Source organism: Onychostoma macrolepis, chromosome 12 (genome assembly GCF_012432095.1).
Source record: "Onychostoma macrolepis isolate SWU-2019 chromosome 12, ASM1243209v1, whole genome shotgun sequence".
NCBI lineage: Eukaryota > Metazoa > Chordata > Actinopteri > Cypriniformes > Cyprinidae > Onychostoma > Onychostoma macrolepis.
The window spans coordinates 1,695,391-1,712,500 of record NC_081166.1 but is presented as its reverse complement, the minus strand read 5'-3'; the positions used below and the strand labels follow the sequence as shown (position 1 = coordinate 1,712,500).

General features: G+C 32.0%; 2 protein-coding genes across 4 annotated transcripts in view; both read right to left on the bottom strand.

Annotated features, from left to right (window-relative positions):
• The window catches only part of ppifb (peptidylprolyl isomerase Fb), a 4,509-nt gene extending 3,835 nt beyond the window's left edge, over positions 1-674 (bottom strand). Inside the window, exons 1-2 of the mRNA XM_058793413.1 lie at positions 447-674; positions 1-21 (exon numbers count right to left, since the gene is read on the bottom strand). The exon at positions 1-21 is cut by the window's left edge and continues 10 nt beyond it. Of these exons, the coding sequence (XP_058649396.1) occupies positions 1-21; positions 447-596 (171 nt within the window). The 5' untranslated portion in view covers positions 597-674. The remainder of the gene's footprint in view (positions 22-446) is intronic.
• A 3,635-nt stretch (positions 675-4,309) lies between these two features.
• LOC131550873 (zinc finger MIZ domain-containing protein 1-like) overlaps positions 4,310-17,110 on the bottom strand; it is a 47,724-nt gene continuing 34,923 nt past the window's right edge. For all 3 annotated transcript variants that reach the window (XM_058793352.1, XM_058793351.1, XM_058793350.1), the window contains 12 exons: positions 16,799-16,843; positions 16,543-16,711; positions 16,233-16,374; positions 14,963-15,173; positions 14,766-14,871; positions 13,696-13,856; positions 12,709-12,776; positions 12,568-12,636; positions 11,008-11,249; positions 9,963-10,117; positions 7,365-7,589; positions 4,310-6,192 (listed from right to left, as the gene is read on the bottom strand). In XM_058793352.1, coding sequence (XP_058649335.1) covers positions 6,085-6,192; positions 7,365-7,589; positions 9,963-10,117; positions 11,008-11,249; positions 12,568-12,636; positions 12,709-12,776; positions 13,696-13,856; positions 14,766-14,871; positions 14,963-15,173; positions 16,233-16,374; positions 16,543-16,711; positions 16,799-16,843 — 1,701 coding nt within the window. In that variant the 3' untranslated portion in view covers positions 4,310-6,084. The remainder of the gene's footprint in view (positions 6,193-7,364; positions 7,590-9,962; positions 10,118-11,007; positions 11,250-12,567; positions 12,637-12,708; positions 12,777-13,695; positions 13,857-14,765; positions 14,872-14,962; positions 15,174-16,232; positions 16,375-16,542; positions 16,712-16,798; positions 16,844-17,110) is intronic.

Here is a 17,110-nt window from a genome sequence, read left to right as displayed (position 1 = left end):
GGGCACAACATCTGCATTCAGCTACAGTTCAGGAAGTTAAAGGTCAAAGAATGAGAAACACTTTTAAAATACTGTAAAATTATCACATGACTGCTGCTACATTTGCTTGAACATCTAAATAATTCAACAGAAATTTTTATAGTATTACAATTTTTATAAAGTAGAGTATGGATCATGTTGTAAATATTCCACCATGGCGAAGGCTGAGCTCTTGAATATTAATTAGCTCAAGGTGCCGTTACTTTGTAAACTTCGTGGAGCGTCCAGTCACGCATTTAATTAATATTCATATACCCTCCTCGTATTCGTTGATTCGCCAACTGTTTAGCGCACAGCGTTCTTTCAGCCAATCAGACGAACGAACTCGACGAACGTCGCGGTGCGTCATTAATATTCATAAGCCGAGCCTTCCTCATAGTAGAGTTAGTAACGTCTCTCACACTCACTTCGAAGGTGACTCTACCGAGCGGCTCGTTATCCGCCGCGATGTCGAAGAACACCAAGGGGTTGTTGTTGGCTTGAGCTCCGGTGGCGTACATGCGCGCCGCGGTGAACGCCAGCGAACACAATTTAACCCTGTTACTGATGAATAACATGCTGACTCCGGTTACTGACCGCCGCCGCCGCTGAACTACTGACACACAGGAAGAGCTGAAGCGTCACACGGAAGCGGTTAGGAGCGCGCGCGTGTGTCAGTCACATGTTGATTCATAAACATAAATAATAAATAAATACATGTAAATTAATATAAATAGATATTATAAACATATATATGTGATGTAAAATATATAACATATAAAAACAAAAGTAAATTTTTAAATAATTAAAATGATTTAATTTGTAAAATATAAAATGTAATTAAAATATGTAAAATAAAAAGTGAAAATATGTCTTAAATTGTAGCTATTTATATAAATATAAAAACAAACAAAAATATTTATAAGTTTATGACTACAAGAATCAAATAAACCCTCAGATGCATTAATTATTAAATTAAAAATACACATAAATTATGTTTATATAACCTAATATTATAACTATTAGTAACCTGATTTAAAAAATGAAAGTACAATGTTAAATATGAAAATATAATAAATATATAAACATAAATAATAAACACATGTGAATTAATATAAAACAATTAAAAAATAAGAACAAAAGTACAATTTATTATAATACTTAAAAATTATTAAATTTAATTCAAATATGTAAAATAAATATACGTCTTAAATGTAGCTATTTATATAAATATAAAAACATAAATATATATATATATATATAATTTTATGACTACTAAAATCAAATAAACACTCAGATGCATGAATTATTAAATAAAAACATAAATTATATGTTTATATAACTTAACATTATTACTATTAGTAACATGATTTTAAAAATAAAAGTGCAATGTTAAATATGAAAATATAATAAATGTAATTATCAAAATATAAATATAACAAAAAAATAAAATAAAAATCTTTACTATCATCAGCCAAGTTTACGTTGTCATTAATGCACAATGACATATAGAGACATATAGTTATAATAAGATTAATCTCTTTTTTAAAACAGACTTCAGTCATGGCAAAAATGAAATCTGAACTGAACATTAGTAAATGATTATCCACTGAAAGTGTTCATGAACTCGTGGAATCAATAATTCAGCTTAATAACACAATAAATATCAGATGAAGGGCATGGAGTTTATTGAGGTTTGGTCTGGTGAGGACGTCTGTATGAGCGGATCAAGTCATTAAAACACATACAGATCTGCAGGACCAAAGAATCACAATCAAATGCTTTATTTCTGCTTCACAGAGTGTGAAAACGACAGCCATGACCTCATGAGTCGCCATAAACATTTATCTTCATGGCGACAAACAGAAAAATCATTTATTGTGTGAGTGAGATGCGCTGTCAGGACATCAGATGCGGTGATGCAGCCTCAATGATTTCACAGATAAAAGTCATTTAGAATCAGATTTTAAAATCATCCGTCTCTTTCATATAAAAGGGAAGACTTGTGTCACATATTCAAAAATTCTTTGCATGTGTATAATTTTTTGCCACGCGATGTAATCATCAGAAAAAGCGTTAAAGTATAAGAACAATAAAAAATAATTTACCAAAACAAAACAGAGCAAAAATGGCCGTTAGCTTTAACACACAGCTGCCCTTCCTACAAATAAACAAACCTGTATATATTTATTTCACATAAGGCTGTCATATTTACTTGTACATATTAACAATATTTCTCATATTAACATGAAAGTCTGTATATCAATAAAATATCCTTAACTGAGCCTCCAACAGCTTTACATATTATTGGTTTCTTAAATGGAAGTGTATTTTTTTTAGCATTTCATGTATGACTGGATGTGAAACGCATGATGAGTAACACAGGCTGCGCTCACAATTACATACCATTTATATATATGAAAATCTAGTGTAATTTCCACTCACTACTGTCATAATTATGAGGTGAAAATTGGTCGAAATTACTTTAAAAGTTGTAATTATGGCATACTCAGTCGAAATTAGGACATAAAAAGTCAAAATTATGATATTAAAAAAGTACAAATTTTAATATAGTCAGTTTTTTGCTTTTTTTATCTCATAATTTCAAAGTAGTCTCATTATTTTACATTTTTGTCATATTTTCAACTTTTATCTCATAATTATGACAGTAGTGAGTGGAACTGACATATTTCATGATTTCAACTAAAATCTCAATTATGGCTTACAATATGTCAGAAAATAGTGTGTCAGTTTCAACTTATCTCATAATTATAACTTTGTCATAATTTCAATTTAGTATGATATCACAATTCCGACTTTTTATCTTATAATTATGACTTAGTCATAATTTCAACGTTTTATCTCATAATTATAACTTATGAGATCAGAAGTCATAGATGAATTACTAAATCAGAATTATAAGACAATTTTGACTTTTTATGACTCAGGTCATAATTTTTACTTTTTATCTCATAATTGAATTATGTCATAGTTTTTACTTAGTATGTCATAATTTTAACTTTTTATCTCATAATTGACATATTTCATAGTTTTAACTGGTTTATGTATGTAATAATTTGGCTTTTTATCTCATAATTTTGACTAATGCCATAATTTCAATTTAGTATGTCATAATTACAACTTATTATCTCATAATTATAACTTAGTCATAATTTCAATTTACGACATCATAATTTCAACTTTTTATCTCATAATTATGACTTGACTCAGTATTATGAGATAATTTTGACTTAAGACTCGGGTCATAATTTTTACCTTTTTTTCTCATAACTGACATATTTCATAGTTTTAACTGGTTTATGTGTGTCATAAATTTTACTTTTTAAGACTCGGGTCATAATTTCTAACTTTTTATCTCATAATTGACATATTTCATAATTTTAACTGGTTTATGTATGTAATAATTTGGCTTTTTATCTCATAATTTTGACTAATGCCATAATTTCAATTTAGTATGTCATAATTACAACTTATTATCTAATAATTATGACTTAGTCATAATTTCAATTTACGACATCATAATTTCAACTTTTTATCTCATAATTATGACTTGACTCAGTATTATGAGATAATTTTGACTTTTTAAGACTCGGGTCATAATTTTTTACTTTTTATCTCATAATTGACATATTTCATAGTTTTAACTGGTTTATGTATGTCATAATTTTGACTTTTTAAGACTCGGGTCATAATTTCTAACTTTTTATCTCATAATTGACATATTTCATAGTTTTAACTGGTTTATGTATGTAATAATTTGGCTTTTTATCTCATAATTTTGACTAATGCCATAATTTCAATTTAGTATGTCATAATTACGACTTATTATCTCATAATTATGACTTGACTCAGTATTATGAGATAATTTTGACTTTTTAAGACTCGGGTCATAATTTTTAACTTTTTATCTCATAATTGACATATTTCATAGTTTTAACTGGTTTATGTATGTAATAATTTGGCTTTTTATCTCATAATTTTGACTAATGCCATAATTTCAATTTAGTATGTCATAATTACAACTTATTATCTCATAATTATAACTTAGTCATAATTTAAATTTACGACATCATAATTTCAACTTTTTATCTCATAATTATGACTTGACTCAGTATTATGAGATAATTTTGACTTAAGACTCGGGTCATAATTTTTACCTTTTTTTCTCATAACTGACATATTTCATAGTTTTAACTGGTTTATGTGTGTCATAATTTTTACTTTTTAAGACTCGGGTCATAATTTCTAACTTTTATCTCATAATTGACATATTTCATAATTTTTAACTGGTTTATGTATGTAATAATTTGGCTTTTTATCTCAGAATTTTGACTAATGCCATAATTTCAATTTAGTATGTCATAATTACGACTTATTATCTCATAATTATGACTTAGTCATAATTTAAATTCACGACATCATAATTTCAACTTTTTATCTCATAATTATGACTTGACTCAGTATTATGAGATAATTTTGACTTTTTAAGACTCGGGTCATAATTTTTACCTTTTTTCTCATAATTGACATATTTCATAGTTTTAACTGGTTTATGTATGTCATAATTTTGACTTTTAAGACTCGGGTCATAATTTCTAACTTTTATCTCATAATTGACATATTTCATAGTTTTAACTGGTTTATGTATGTAATAATTTGGCTTTTTATCTCATAATTTTGACTAATGCCATAATTTCAATTTAGTATGTCATAATTACGACTTATTATCTCATAATTATGACTTGACTCAGTATTATGAGATAATTTTGACTTTTTAAGACTCGGGTCATAATTTTTAACTTTTTATCTCATAATTGACATATTTCATAGTTTTAACTGGTTTATGTATGTAATAATTTGGCTTTTTATCTCAGAATTTTGACTAATGCCATAATTTCAATTTAGTATGTCATAATTACGACTTATTATCTCATAATTATGACTTAGTCATAATTTAAATTTACGACTTAATTTCAACTTTTTATCTCATAATTATGACTTGACTCAGTATTATGAGATAATTTTGACTTTTTAAGACTCTGGTCATAATTTTTTACTTTTTATCTCATAATTGACATATTTCATAGTTTTAACTGGTTTATGCATGTAATAATTTTGACTTTTTATCTAATGATTATCTCATGATCTGACACGTCATTATTTGAACTTTTATCTCATAATTCTGACTTACCAAAGCATGATTTTTTTCTTATATGGCAGAAATGGTCTTACTTGGTGAGCAGAAGAGAGACTCCTTTAAAAAACATTAAGAAACCTTACAGACCCCAAACTTTTGAACGCTGATGTAAATATCAATGCAAATATATAAAATAGTATGCGATATAGTTCAGTATAGCATTGCATTCTGAACGCAGCCCATGTATTTCACACATGAATATTCATGGACAGAAGAAACACGGATGACCAATCAAAACAAACGTATTCACAAATATTTACATGAGCTTCTCAAAAATAACTGCATTATGAACAGAAGTGAACTAGATGGATAATTGCACAGTGTGAGTTTGATTTCCGTTTTTTTCCCTTTACGTTTCTAAACAACGTGATTTATTTTGAATAAGAGCTGTGCTTCGAGAAACGTTTGAGAATCGCCACTGAAACGCTGCTGAACGTTAAAACGATGAACAAAAACAGCTTATCAGACGTGGAGGAGTAACATGAACACAGTTCGACAGCGGACGGATGTTTGTCTGGTTCTTCGTATCAAAATCAAAGCGAGTAGAAAAATGCTACCACACATATTGACTAGATTCACGCTCAAAAAAGACTGAATTTGTTCATTGCAGCTCCGCATTTCTCACGTTCATTTGGTTTTGAAAACATTGAGCGATAATCGAAATGCTTTCTGTCGTTCTGACAGATAAAAATAAGGTATCTGGATGCAGAGATCATGGTTTCTGTCGGCGTCCGTCTGTCTGTCAACGCTGGTTTTGAAATCTGTAGTCTGTACAGGAAGAGGAAGTGACGGTAAGTGCATTTGTGTTTGTCAAGTATGGAGGAGCTGCTAGTCGAGGGTCTGACGTCTCAGTTATTCTCAAAGAGAGACAGCAGGTCGTCGTTGCTGCTGCTGGGAAGGTCTGGAGGATCCAGGTACGACAGAAGATCGTCGGGATTCATCAGATCTGGCAGCAGCTGCAGGAGGAAAACAAGCAAACATACCAAACAGTTATCAATCTTTTCTGCTGTCGATATAATAACATATATATACATAAACATACAAAATTAGTTTGGTTTGGTTTGTTTTTGTTGTTATTTGTAAGGTACAATGTACAAACATGAAATAAATAAACTAATAAGTAAAATTAGTATTTATACAAAACAGTGTACATTACTGTTACTATTATTGTTATATGTTTAGTTTTTTTCTGTTATTTGTAAGGCAGAATATACAAATGTAAAGAAAAAGAAATCATACATTTTAATAACTTAAAATAAGTACAATATAAAATACAATAAAAGTGTAATGTAATTAAATAAACAAAAGGAAATATATAAACAAAAATGAGTATACAAAACAATGAACATGAATTATTATTATTATTATTTTGTTATATATTTTTGTTATTATTTGTTGGTTTTGGTTGTTATTTGTAAGGTACAATATACAAACATGAAATAAATAAACTAATAAGTAAAATTAGTATTTATACAAAACTGTACATTACTGTTGTTATTATTATTGTTATATGTTTTTGTTATTATTGTTTTTTGTTTTTGTTTGTTTCTGTTCTTTGTAAGGCAGAATATACAAATTTAAAGAAAAAGAAATCATAAAAACAATTAAAAGCAAGTTCTTAAAATAAGTACAATAAACACTACAATAAAAGTGTAATAATTTAAATCAATAAACAAAAGGAAATATATAAACAAAAATGTAATGTAATGTAAAATGAGTATTTATACAAAGCAATGAACATGAATTATTATTATTATGTTGTTATATATTTTTGTTATTATTATTTGTTGGTTTTTGTTGTTATTTGTAAGGCAGAATATACAAAAGCAATAATAAAGATCGTACATATTATAATATAAATATAAATATCAAAAAATCATTAAAAAATATATCATTTAAACTACAAATTCAAATGTGCAGTGAAAATAGTATTTATACAAAATCATGTACATTTAAAATATACATTGATTGATGAATCTTTTAATAAATTATGGATGTGCAACATATTAGTATTGGCTGATTTGTAATTATTGCATTATTTGATTGATCATATCTCTAAAACAGGTTATAAACATATGAATCTTAATGAATTCAAGATCAAAAGTGTCTGGAGTCAGTCTGAACTCACATCTAAGGAGGCCTCGCGCATGTCTGCGCTGCTCTGACCTCCACACTGACCCTCCAGGTTGGCTGAGGGGTTAAAGGTCATCTCTGGGTGCATGTGGCCACTGGGGGCGGAGCTGTGCTGGCTGGGCGGCGGCCTGCAGGCACGGGGCGGGCCGCTGTGATGTAACGGCTGCATACTGTGCTGCAGAGGATTGTGGGATTGATCTGTGTTGAGGGGGTGAGGCGTCTGTGACAGAAAACAGAAAATACACATGAACTGACATTAAGGATGCTCAACATTGCTATCATCTGATATAAACTTTTTTTTATTATTATAAATTAAATAAATTAGAAAATAAATAAAAATGTACTGTAAAAATAATATTTATACAAAACAATTGGTTTAAAAGATGAAAGAGTAAATTGAAAGGTTTATAAATTAAGGATGCACAGCATATTGGCATTGGCTGATATCAATGTTTTCTGTATCATGTTTTATCGTATCTTCTGTTTAAAAATAAATATATATTTTTTCTAATTCAAACAATTTCTCTCAGGTTACAGATATACAAAACAGTTATCAATATTTTCTGCTTTGCATATAATAATATATATTGAATGAAAGTTATTTTATTGTTATTATTTGTAAGACAAAATGTACAAACATTAAAAAAGAAATTATAAAAGTCATTAAAACAATAAAAAAGTCAAAAAGTATAATAAAATCTACAGTAAAAGTGCAATAATTTAAAATAAATAAACAAAAAAGGAAATAAACTAAAAAATATATTAATAGTACATTCCTATTCTATTCTTATAATAACTTTTTATTTAATTAGTTGTTTGTTATTTTATAGTAGGGATGGGAAGACTCCCCGATTCGTTTGGTGGATCGGCAAAAAAAGTTAACGATGCGATGCATCGGTTTAAAAAGTGTGCATCGGATACAATGTGCATTTGTATCGCGATGCATCGTTTCTAACATATATGCAACCGATTTATTTATATTTAATTACTAGTGGATGCACTACACTTTTATTGTTTAGAAAGTGACCAATATTTTATATGTAGATTGATTTCTCCTCTTGAAACTGTGTCTCAAGCGCGTTCTCTCATCACCGCTGCGCGTGAATATCACGAATCACAACAACACCACGGAGACCCGAGGAAAAACTGGGATTAAAGTCCAAAACCTGACTTGAAATAACCTAACAAATCAATCGGGGCTAAAGCGGTTATAAACGACAATGTAAATTCACACAATCTCACTAATTTTTGTGCACGATTATTCTTTAGCAGCCCTTAATGTCGATCATGGATCAGATCGATCCACCACGGCAAACAGCGAATATATCTGTGCTGTTTAATGCATTTGAGACGTTGTGTTTTCCTCAGTGCATAACTGACATGTCACAGGTATATTTTTCATCTGTAAATGTTAGAAAGTCATGCAAATATATCCATTTTGCTGTCAGGAGTGGGCTTAAAGTGAGTGGACGAGCGCTGCTACATGCGCACTACACAGACGGAGCGTAATAATTCTGAGTCAAATATGCATTTTATGATAGCAGTAACTGTAAAGCGACTATTGTAATTGGTAAATCAAATGTAAGCTAATACAGTCCTAATTACTAAGTTCAGATGAGTTAATGTGTTGTTGTGTTGTGTTGATGTGTCTGTTATAAAACCAGAGAGAAAGGCTAGTATGTGAGAGAGTCAGTGGTAATATCATTGCATTGGTCAGTGAGCTCAGCTTAGCCTGACCCTTTGCCTGCCCTAAACCAGGTTAGCTTTCCAGCATATAGCCACAGTGACCGAGGATGATCGTTGTTAAATTTGCTTTATGGAACCAAATCATTTGTCAGTGAGTCAGAATAACTGAAATAAGCCTGGCCTATTTGGTAAACTTGTTTTATGAAACAGGCCTGGAGGCGTTAGAAGTCAGAAGACACAAGTTAATTTATGATTTGCTGTCTGTCTGAACCAAAGAAATAAAAGCAGATCATATTTTCAACGAAATGGATACGTTTATAATCTAATTCATAAATACTAAAGCTTTTTAACATCATTAAATGTACATACTGAGTGACTGATAACATCACTGTTGTGGAATACACTCGTTGGTTCGCAGTGAGTTCATCCTTGCTTTAATTTATTTTCAAAATCTGTTGTTGCTTTCAGTATGGCTATAAGGTCATACAAAATTATATTTAAACTCATATTAGACACGTTTAACTTTAAATAAAGCACATAATCACCTGAGATTATCTTCTGTCATATAGTCTGTATGCTGTTATTCCAGCCGTGGCGTCGCAGAAATAGAAACCATTTCTAAATTAGAAATTTTGCTTGACGCCGTCGCGGCTAGTTAGGACAAAAACTCTGATTAACATGGAAAAGATACCTTTTATCGCATGTCGCAGCGTCGCGTGTAGTTAGGACACGGTGTAATACTTAAAAAAAAAAATTATAAAAAAGTAAATAAAATATAGTGTGTAACTGTGTATATTTAAAAAATGAACATAACACAAATATAAGTACAGAACATCATGAATTTAATAATACTGCTTCAGTAGTTTGTGTGTGTGTCTGTATGTGGTGTTGTGATTCAGAGACTCACGGCGTCCTGCAGCGTGTGCGACAGGCTCTCAGAGGTCGAGAGGTCAGCGGGGGGGTGAGACAGGTGCGGCCCCTGAACGAACTCACTCACTGATGATGATGCTGCGTTGCCATGGGGATAGTCACCAAACTTACTGTGGCCCTGGAAACGGTTGCCTGGGAAACAGTGGTTGCATAAGAACGTGCACATTTGTATTTACATAAGCTGCGTCCGAAACCGCTCCCAGTTTAATATTTCACTAATTTACTGGGGTTTCATCGTTGTTAACTTACAAAAATAATGATAATTTGGTGGATGATTTAAGAATGTTCGTTAATCACCTGTAGATGGAGTATTCATTCTGATGTAAAATTAATGGTCACTTGAGGGCGCTCATAAGGCCCGATCACACCAAGACGATAACTATAAAGATAACGATAAAGATATAGTTCTAAAAATCGTTCTCAATATAAGAGACTAGTCCACACCACAGCTATAACGATAAAGGCACAGAGAAACGATATCGTTGGAATCACTCCCAGAATTATTTTTTCCAGCTGATGAACGATACAAACATTGACAGCCAATCAGAATCCATCCTGCTGTAACGAGCTGGAGAATTTAAAGCTGCAGACGAGCGTGCGCTTAGAATAAACAAACGATATCGTCTGCTGGCGTCGACACTAATATCGTTATCTTTATAGTAATCGTTCTTGGTGTGAACGCGGATTAAGACTATTGTCATCTTATCTGAGCACAAAATACTGCTCGGGAGATTTTCAAGATACTAAACATAGTAAATGCATCAAATTATAAAAAATTTTTAATGTGTGTTTATTTTTGTAGACAGTATTTTAATAGTATTTAATGATTATGAACATATAAGCATTACAAAACAAATGAATAATATACCATCGATGAAACCACAAAGTTGACGCGGAGGTGTGTGTGTATACAGTAATTACAATATAAAGTCATTTTGAGTGTTACTGTTATTAATATTATTTTCTAAAATAAGGTACATGTAATATAAAGGTCGTGAGTGTTTCTGGGTAATGGGCCGCACCTGGGCTGATGTACTGGATAGTGCTGTTGTTCTGCTGCTGTGGGTTGGGGTATGGAGACGCTCCCGGGCCGAGCTGAGCGATCATGTCCATCACGTTGGGCAGCACCATCTGACTGGGACTCGTGGTTTTGAAGCGCTTGGACATCATCCCGTCCGGATCTTCCTTTATGTGCGGCTCAGCTTTGATCCGCACCGGCCTCCAGCTGCAGGATGGGTCTATCGTGATCTCCTCAAACTCTGAGCTGCAACGACAGGAAGTAGATCTGTGCAAAACACCTAAACCTACGGTGGCCAAGAGAGCTCAACGTGCTGCAACTTAAAGTGCCCCTATTATGGATTTTTGAAAATGAGCTTTCATGCAGTGTGTAAACACAGCTCTCAGTGAATGAAAACATCCTGCAAAGTTTTAAATCTGAAAGTGCACCTTGTATAAAGTTATTGTCTCTCGAAAGAAAGAGTCGACTCCGAATCATTGAAATGAGTCGTTTTTAAAACGAATCCCAAGCCGTTTCATGTTGACGTCAGCATGAAACATTAGCATATTGCCACACACTTGTTGGTCTTTTCTCCTTGGTCTGAATGAAAATGCAAATTCATTCGTTGCCACTAGGTGCCGCTTTTGGAGCTTTAAAATAACTGTTTGCCTGGTAACGCTGTACACAAAGCAGCACTGCACTCACAAACACTGCTTTAAATGAAATCGACCCCGATCACCGCAGATTAGCGTCACGTAAAGGAGAGGTTTGGAAAAATGAATCGTTGAGTGAATCGTTTGGGAGTCGTTGTGCAAATAAGGTAAAAATAAATGCATATTTATTTTTTGACCTTGCATGCATGTCAACCTGTTGTTGGGGACTCCCAAAACCAAAATATGAAAACACATGTAAACAGAAAAAGCACCAGCAAAATCTTCATCAGTTTGACAGCATATGTGCCGCAAATACAAAATAAGCAAAAACAGAAACGTGCCGCAAATAATCACAACACAACCAAACACAAAACCAAAATTGGCCATGGTTTTATTATAGTAAAAGTGTAGCACATACCATGGTTAAACTATGGTTAGTGTTTTTAATTTACCATGATTTAACTATAGCATTAATTATGCATTAATACTATTAACTATACTATTTTTATTGTATTTATTTTTATAAAAAAAAAATACAGGCTATTTATTTGCCTATTTATTTATTTTAATAGTAAAACCATGGTTCATTTTTGTAAAGGAAGTAGTAAAAGGAGTCAGCTTACATAACGTTTCATAGTTACAGTAATTGTGTATTTCGTCAGCATATTCAGGCTAAAAAAAAAAAAAAAAACCTAAGGAATCATATAAAATCTCACCTTTCAGAGTAGACATTGATAAGCATGTCCAGTCAGGTGGTCTGAACGTATTTGCAGCGCGTTTCTATTTTTGCAGTTATTTGTATTCGTCTGTGTTGTCAAACTGATGAAGATGGTTTCTTAATTCACAGGTTTTTTTCTATTTGCATGTGTTTTTCATCTGCAGCGCATTGAGCTTTCTCGGCCGTCCAAAGCGAGCACTAAACATTGACTCACTTCTGAAGAGCGTTCAAGATCCCCCACATGTACTGATCCACCTCCAGACCTTCTAACAGAGCCGCTTTACTGCAGAAGAGAAACAGAAGATCAGTTCTGAAGATCTCAGTCGTGATCTGAAGATGGACTGGAGGATCTTACTTGCACACCGGACATCTCCACGTGCCCCGCTCACAGTTCAGCTCTAGATAGGACTCCAGGTCAAAGCACTGCAAGAGAGCATTATCACAACATCAACACAACGTTTAGACAACATTACCACACTTACATGTAAATTTAGACATTTTTTGATGCCAAATGTTATTTTAGACCCCAAATACTATGATCCTGTTGCCTTTTTAATACTTTGTTACTTTAAAATTAATACTTTTAATCAGAAAATATGCTTTAAATTGCTCAAAAATGCTGTTCTTTTGATCTTTCTATTCATCTGTGAATCCTGAAAAATAAAAAGTATCACAGTTTGATATATTGGGCAGCACAACTGTTTTCAACATTGATAATAATCAGAAATGTTTGTTGAGCAGCAAATCAGCATATTAGAATGATTTCTGAAGATCATGTGATGCTGAAGACTGCAGTAATGATGCTGAAAATACAGCTGCGCATCACAGTTTAACACATATTCACATAGAAAACAGCTATTTTAAATTGTAATAATATTTCACAATATTAGTTTTTACTGTATTTTTTGATCAAATAAATGCAGCCTTGGTGAGCATTAAAAATGGGTAGTGTGGTAATTGGTATGTAAAAACTCATTTATACTGTGTGAGAAAAAATTAGAAATTATAAAGACATTTTTGCTAAATTAAATAAAGGCATTTTTGGCATTTTTTATATTTTATACTTTACTGAAGGCAAAGCAAATTATATAAAAAATATTTTTATAGAATATGCCAAATCCAGACTGTACATTAAGGAGTGTATTTTCATCTTTTTCTACCCTCTTTTAGACTAATTCTAGAAATATTTTAAATTCAATTAAAATGTATTTGTACTGATTTTCACAATAAATATAATTCCCAAGCAGATTTGCCATTAACAGCCATAAACATAATTTTTTTACATTTTCACTTTTATAAAAACCCCTCTTGTGGCTTTAGGCTGTTTAAAAGACTTCCGGACCTGCACATGTTTGCAGTCGTGGCCTCTCGCCGGCAGCTGAATGCGCCTGAACGTGATTGGACATTTTAGAGAGATTTTGATGGCCGTTTGTTCCACTCCATCATCACCATTCAGACCGGCACCGGCGACAGACACGGCCACACTGCTGAAGTTCCTCTTCACTGAGAGACAGAGAGAATGAAGGCTCATAAATACATTTACATGAAGTCATTTAGCAGATGCTTTTATCCAAAGCGCCTTACAAATGAGGATAATGGAAGCAATCAAAATCAACAAAAAAGCAACGATACGCAAGTGCTATAACAACTCTCAGCCTAACGCAGTACACATAGCAAGGGTTTTATTAGTGCTGTCAAACAATTAATCGCGATTAATTGCATCCAAAATAAAAAATTTTGTTTACATAATAAATGTGTGTACTGTGTATATATTCATTATGTATATATAAGTACACACACATACAGTATATATTTTGAAAATATTTACATGTATACATTTATATTCATATAATTTATATTATATATAAATATATTTAATATATAAACAACATTTTTCTGAAATATATACATGCATGTGTGTGTATTTATATATACATAATACATATAAACAGTACACACACATATATAATGTAAACAAAAACTTTTATTTTGGATGCAATTAATCGCGATTAATCGTGTGACAGCACAATTTTTTTTATTATATAATAAATAAAAAGAAAAAAGATAGAATAAAAAAAGAATAGAGCAAGCTAGTGTTAGAGGCCTTTTTGCTTTTTGTTAATTGCATAATAAATAAAAAGAAAACACATAGATAGAATACAAAAAGATTAGAAAAGCCAGTGTAATTTTTTATTTTATTTTATTTTTTTAAGAAAACAAGCAGCTAGTAAATGAAAAGTTTTTTTATTTTTTAAGAATAGAATTAGAATAGAGAGTGCTCTAGAGTTAGAGGGTCAAATAAAGATGGAAGAGATGTGTTTTTAGCCAATTCTTGACGATGGCTGATGACTGCAAATACGAGACTAATCACTGAGACTGACCAACAGAGAGACAGACAGACTGAAGCGGTACCTTTAGTGATGCAGTGTTCGGCGGTGAGGAGTCTCTTCCTCAGTAAACCCTGCAGCACCGATCGAACCGACGGCCGGTGAACCAGCTGAAGGACAAACAGGTGCGACTGCAGAGAAAACACATCACAGAAGCTCACGCAACATTCACCGGACGAGCACAAGAGGAGTGTGTGTGTGTGTGTGTGTGTGTGAACTCACACAGCAGCAGGCCGTCACTGTGATCTGGATGGTGTTTCGGCCCGGCTGACACACGTGCTTCAGGTGCAGGGCTTTGTGGGAAGTCTTGTTGTCGCCCCGTTCGATGGTCAGCGGTGTGGCGTTGACGCTGACCTGCACCGACGCCGGCCAGTTCGTGTACGTCTGCCTGTCTTCATGATGATAACACTTGAACTGAAGCTCCAGATCAGACCTGAGACACAAACACGAGCAGATGTGAACAGGAAGTCTTTGTCTAGCTGTTTATATATATTTATACGTGTGTGTGTGTGTGTGTGTGTGTGTGTGTGTACGTATTTGTGATAGTAGAGTGCTAATAAAACACAGGGCTGGGAATTGGCATAAACCACCTGATTCAATATTACAATATTTAGCTACCAGATTCAATATTATTGAAAAAAAATATATAAATATAAATATATGCATTTAGCATCTAAATAAAATATTATAATTTAATAAGTAAAATAATAAATATACTTTGACTCTTAATGATCAGCATGTTTAAATATTTAATAAACTTCAAATATTTAATTATAAAAAAATAATTCTAAAAGTACTGTAATAATATAAAGATGATATTTTAATCAAATATAGAAAATATAATAAAATGTACATTATTAAAATATAATATATTAAAATGAATAAAATAATAAATAATTATTAATTTTATTTTTATAACAAAATAATTTAAAATGTATAATAAATAAAAACAGTGGTGTTGTGCAGTATTACAGTTACCTTTTAATTACATCAATCTTCTCAAGCATTTTTAATTAGAATTCATTATAATAAATAAAAACATTAAAAATAAATTAAAATAGTGGTGCACAGTCCAGTATTACAGTTACTTGCATCAATCATTTTATCGTAATGTTATTAGAACATATTATAATAAATAATAATAATAACATTATAATATAATAATTTACAATTATAATATAATAATTTATTATTATACTAAAAAATAAAGAAAATTATAATACATTAAAACAGTGGTGTGTAACCCAGTATTAAGGTTACTTTTTTATTGTATCAAGCATTTTATAATTTTATTAGAATTTATTATAATAAATTACTTACATTTTATTATTATAATTGTGATTAATTATAATAAATGAAATCATTAAAACATATAATAAATTAAAACAGTTGTGTGGAGTTCAGTATTACAGTACAGTTACTTTATAATAATTTTATTAGAATTTAAAAATCAATTTGACACCATGGTGACCATTTAAAATGGTGGTCTGACCTCCACATGAGCATCTGGTGGACGGTGGGCCGCAGGTGGAAGATGTGATTACTGACGGCCAGGTTATGTTCCAGTCTGAACGGCTCCAGAACCACACCGTCCCGAACCGGGAACGTCAGCCGGAGCTCCTCATTAGGGTTACCTAGGAAACAAGATGGAGATTAAGCCTATTTAATGATTCGATATTCTAAACAATCATTTTGCTTCTCAAGTAAATGTATCTTGATTTAAGAATGTTTAGATATTTGTACTGGAAAATCATTTTTAACAGCGTGGCCAAGATGATGTATGGTGATATAAAGGCTCATACCTGGAGGAGGCGGCAGTGCATTAATGTTGGGTTTGATATCAGGAGGAAACGGGGGCTTCATGTCCTGGTTCGGCGACAGATACGGTGGTATATTACTTCCTGGGGTCACGGGGGGCGTGGGGTCGCCCGGTAATGGAGAGTGAGGGTAACTGCCCACCGGCCGCGGAGGCTACAAACACAAGAAGTCACAGGAGAACAGGTAAACGCCTGAAACTGTGAATAAATCAGCTGCTGACTGAACATCTAACTACCGTACCCCAATGTAATGAAAGTTTCCCGTGTTGAAGTTATTGCTGGGTTCCTGTAGTAGAGACAGACGGAGAGACACACTCAGTGAGCTAAACATCATGGGATTGAATTTTCTTTTAAATATATACACTACCTAAGAATTTGGCTATATAATACTGAAATTTAGAAAATTTGAAAATTTTATAACGAAAATATAAAATATATTAGAATAAATTATTATTATTATAAAACAATAAAAATAGATGATAATTTAAAACAGTGGTGTGTAGTCCATTTTTATTGTAGCAATCACTCTCATTATTTTATTATAATTATATAT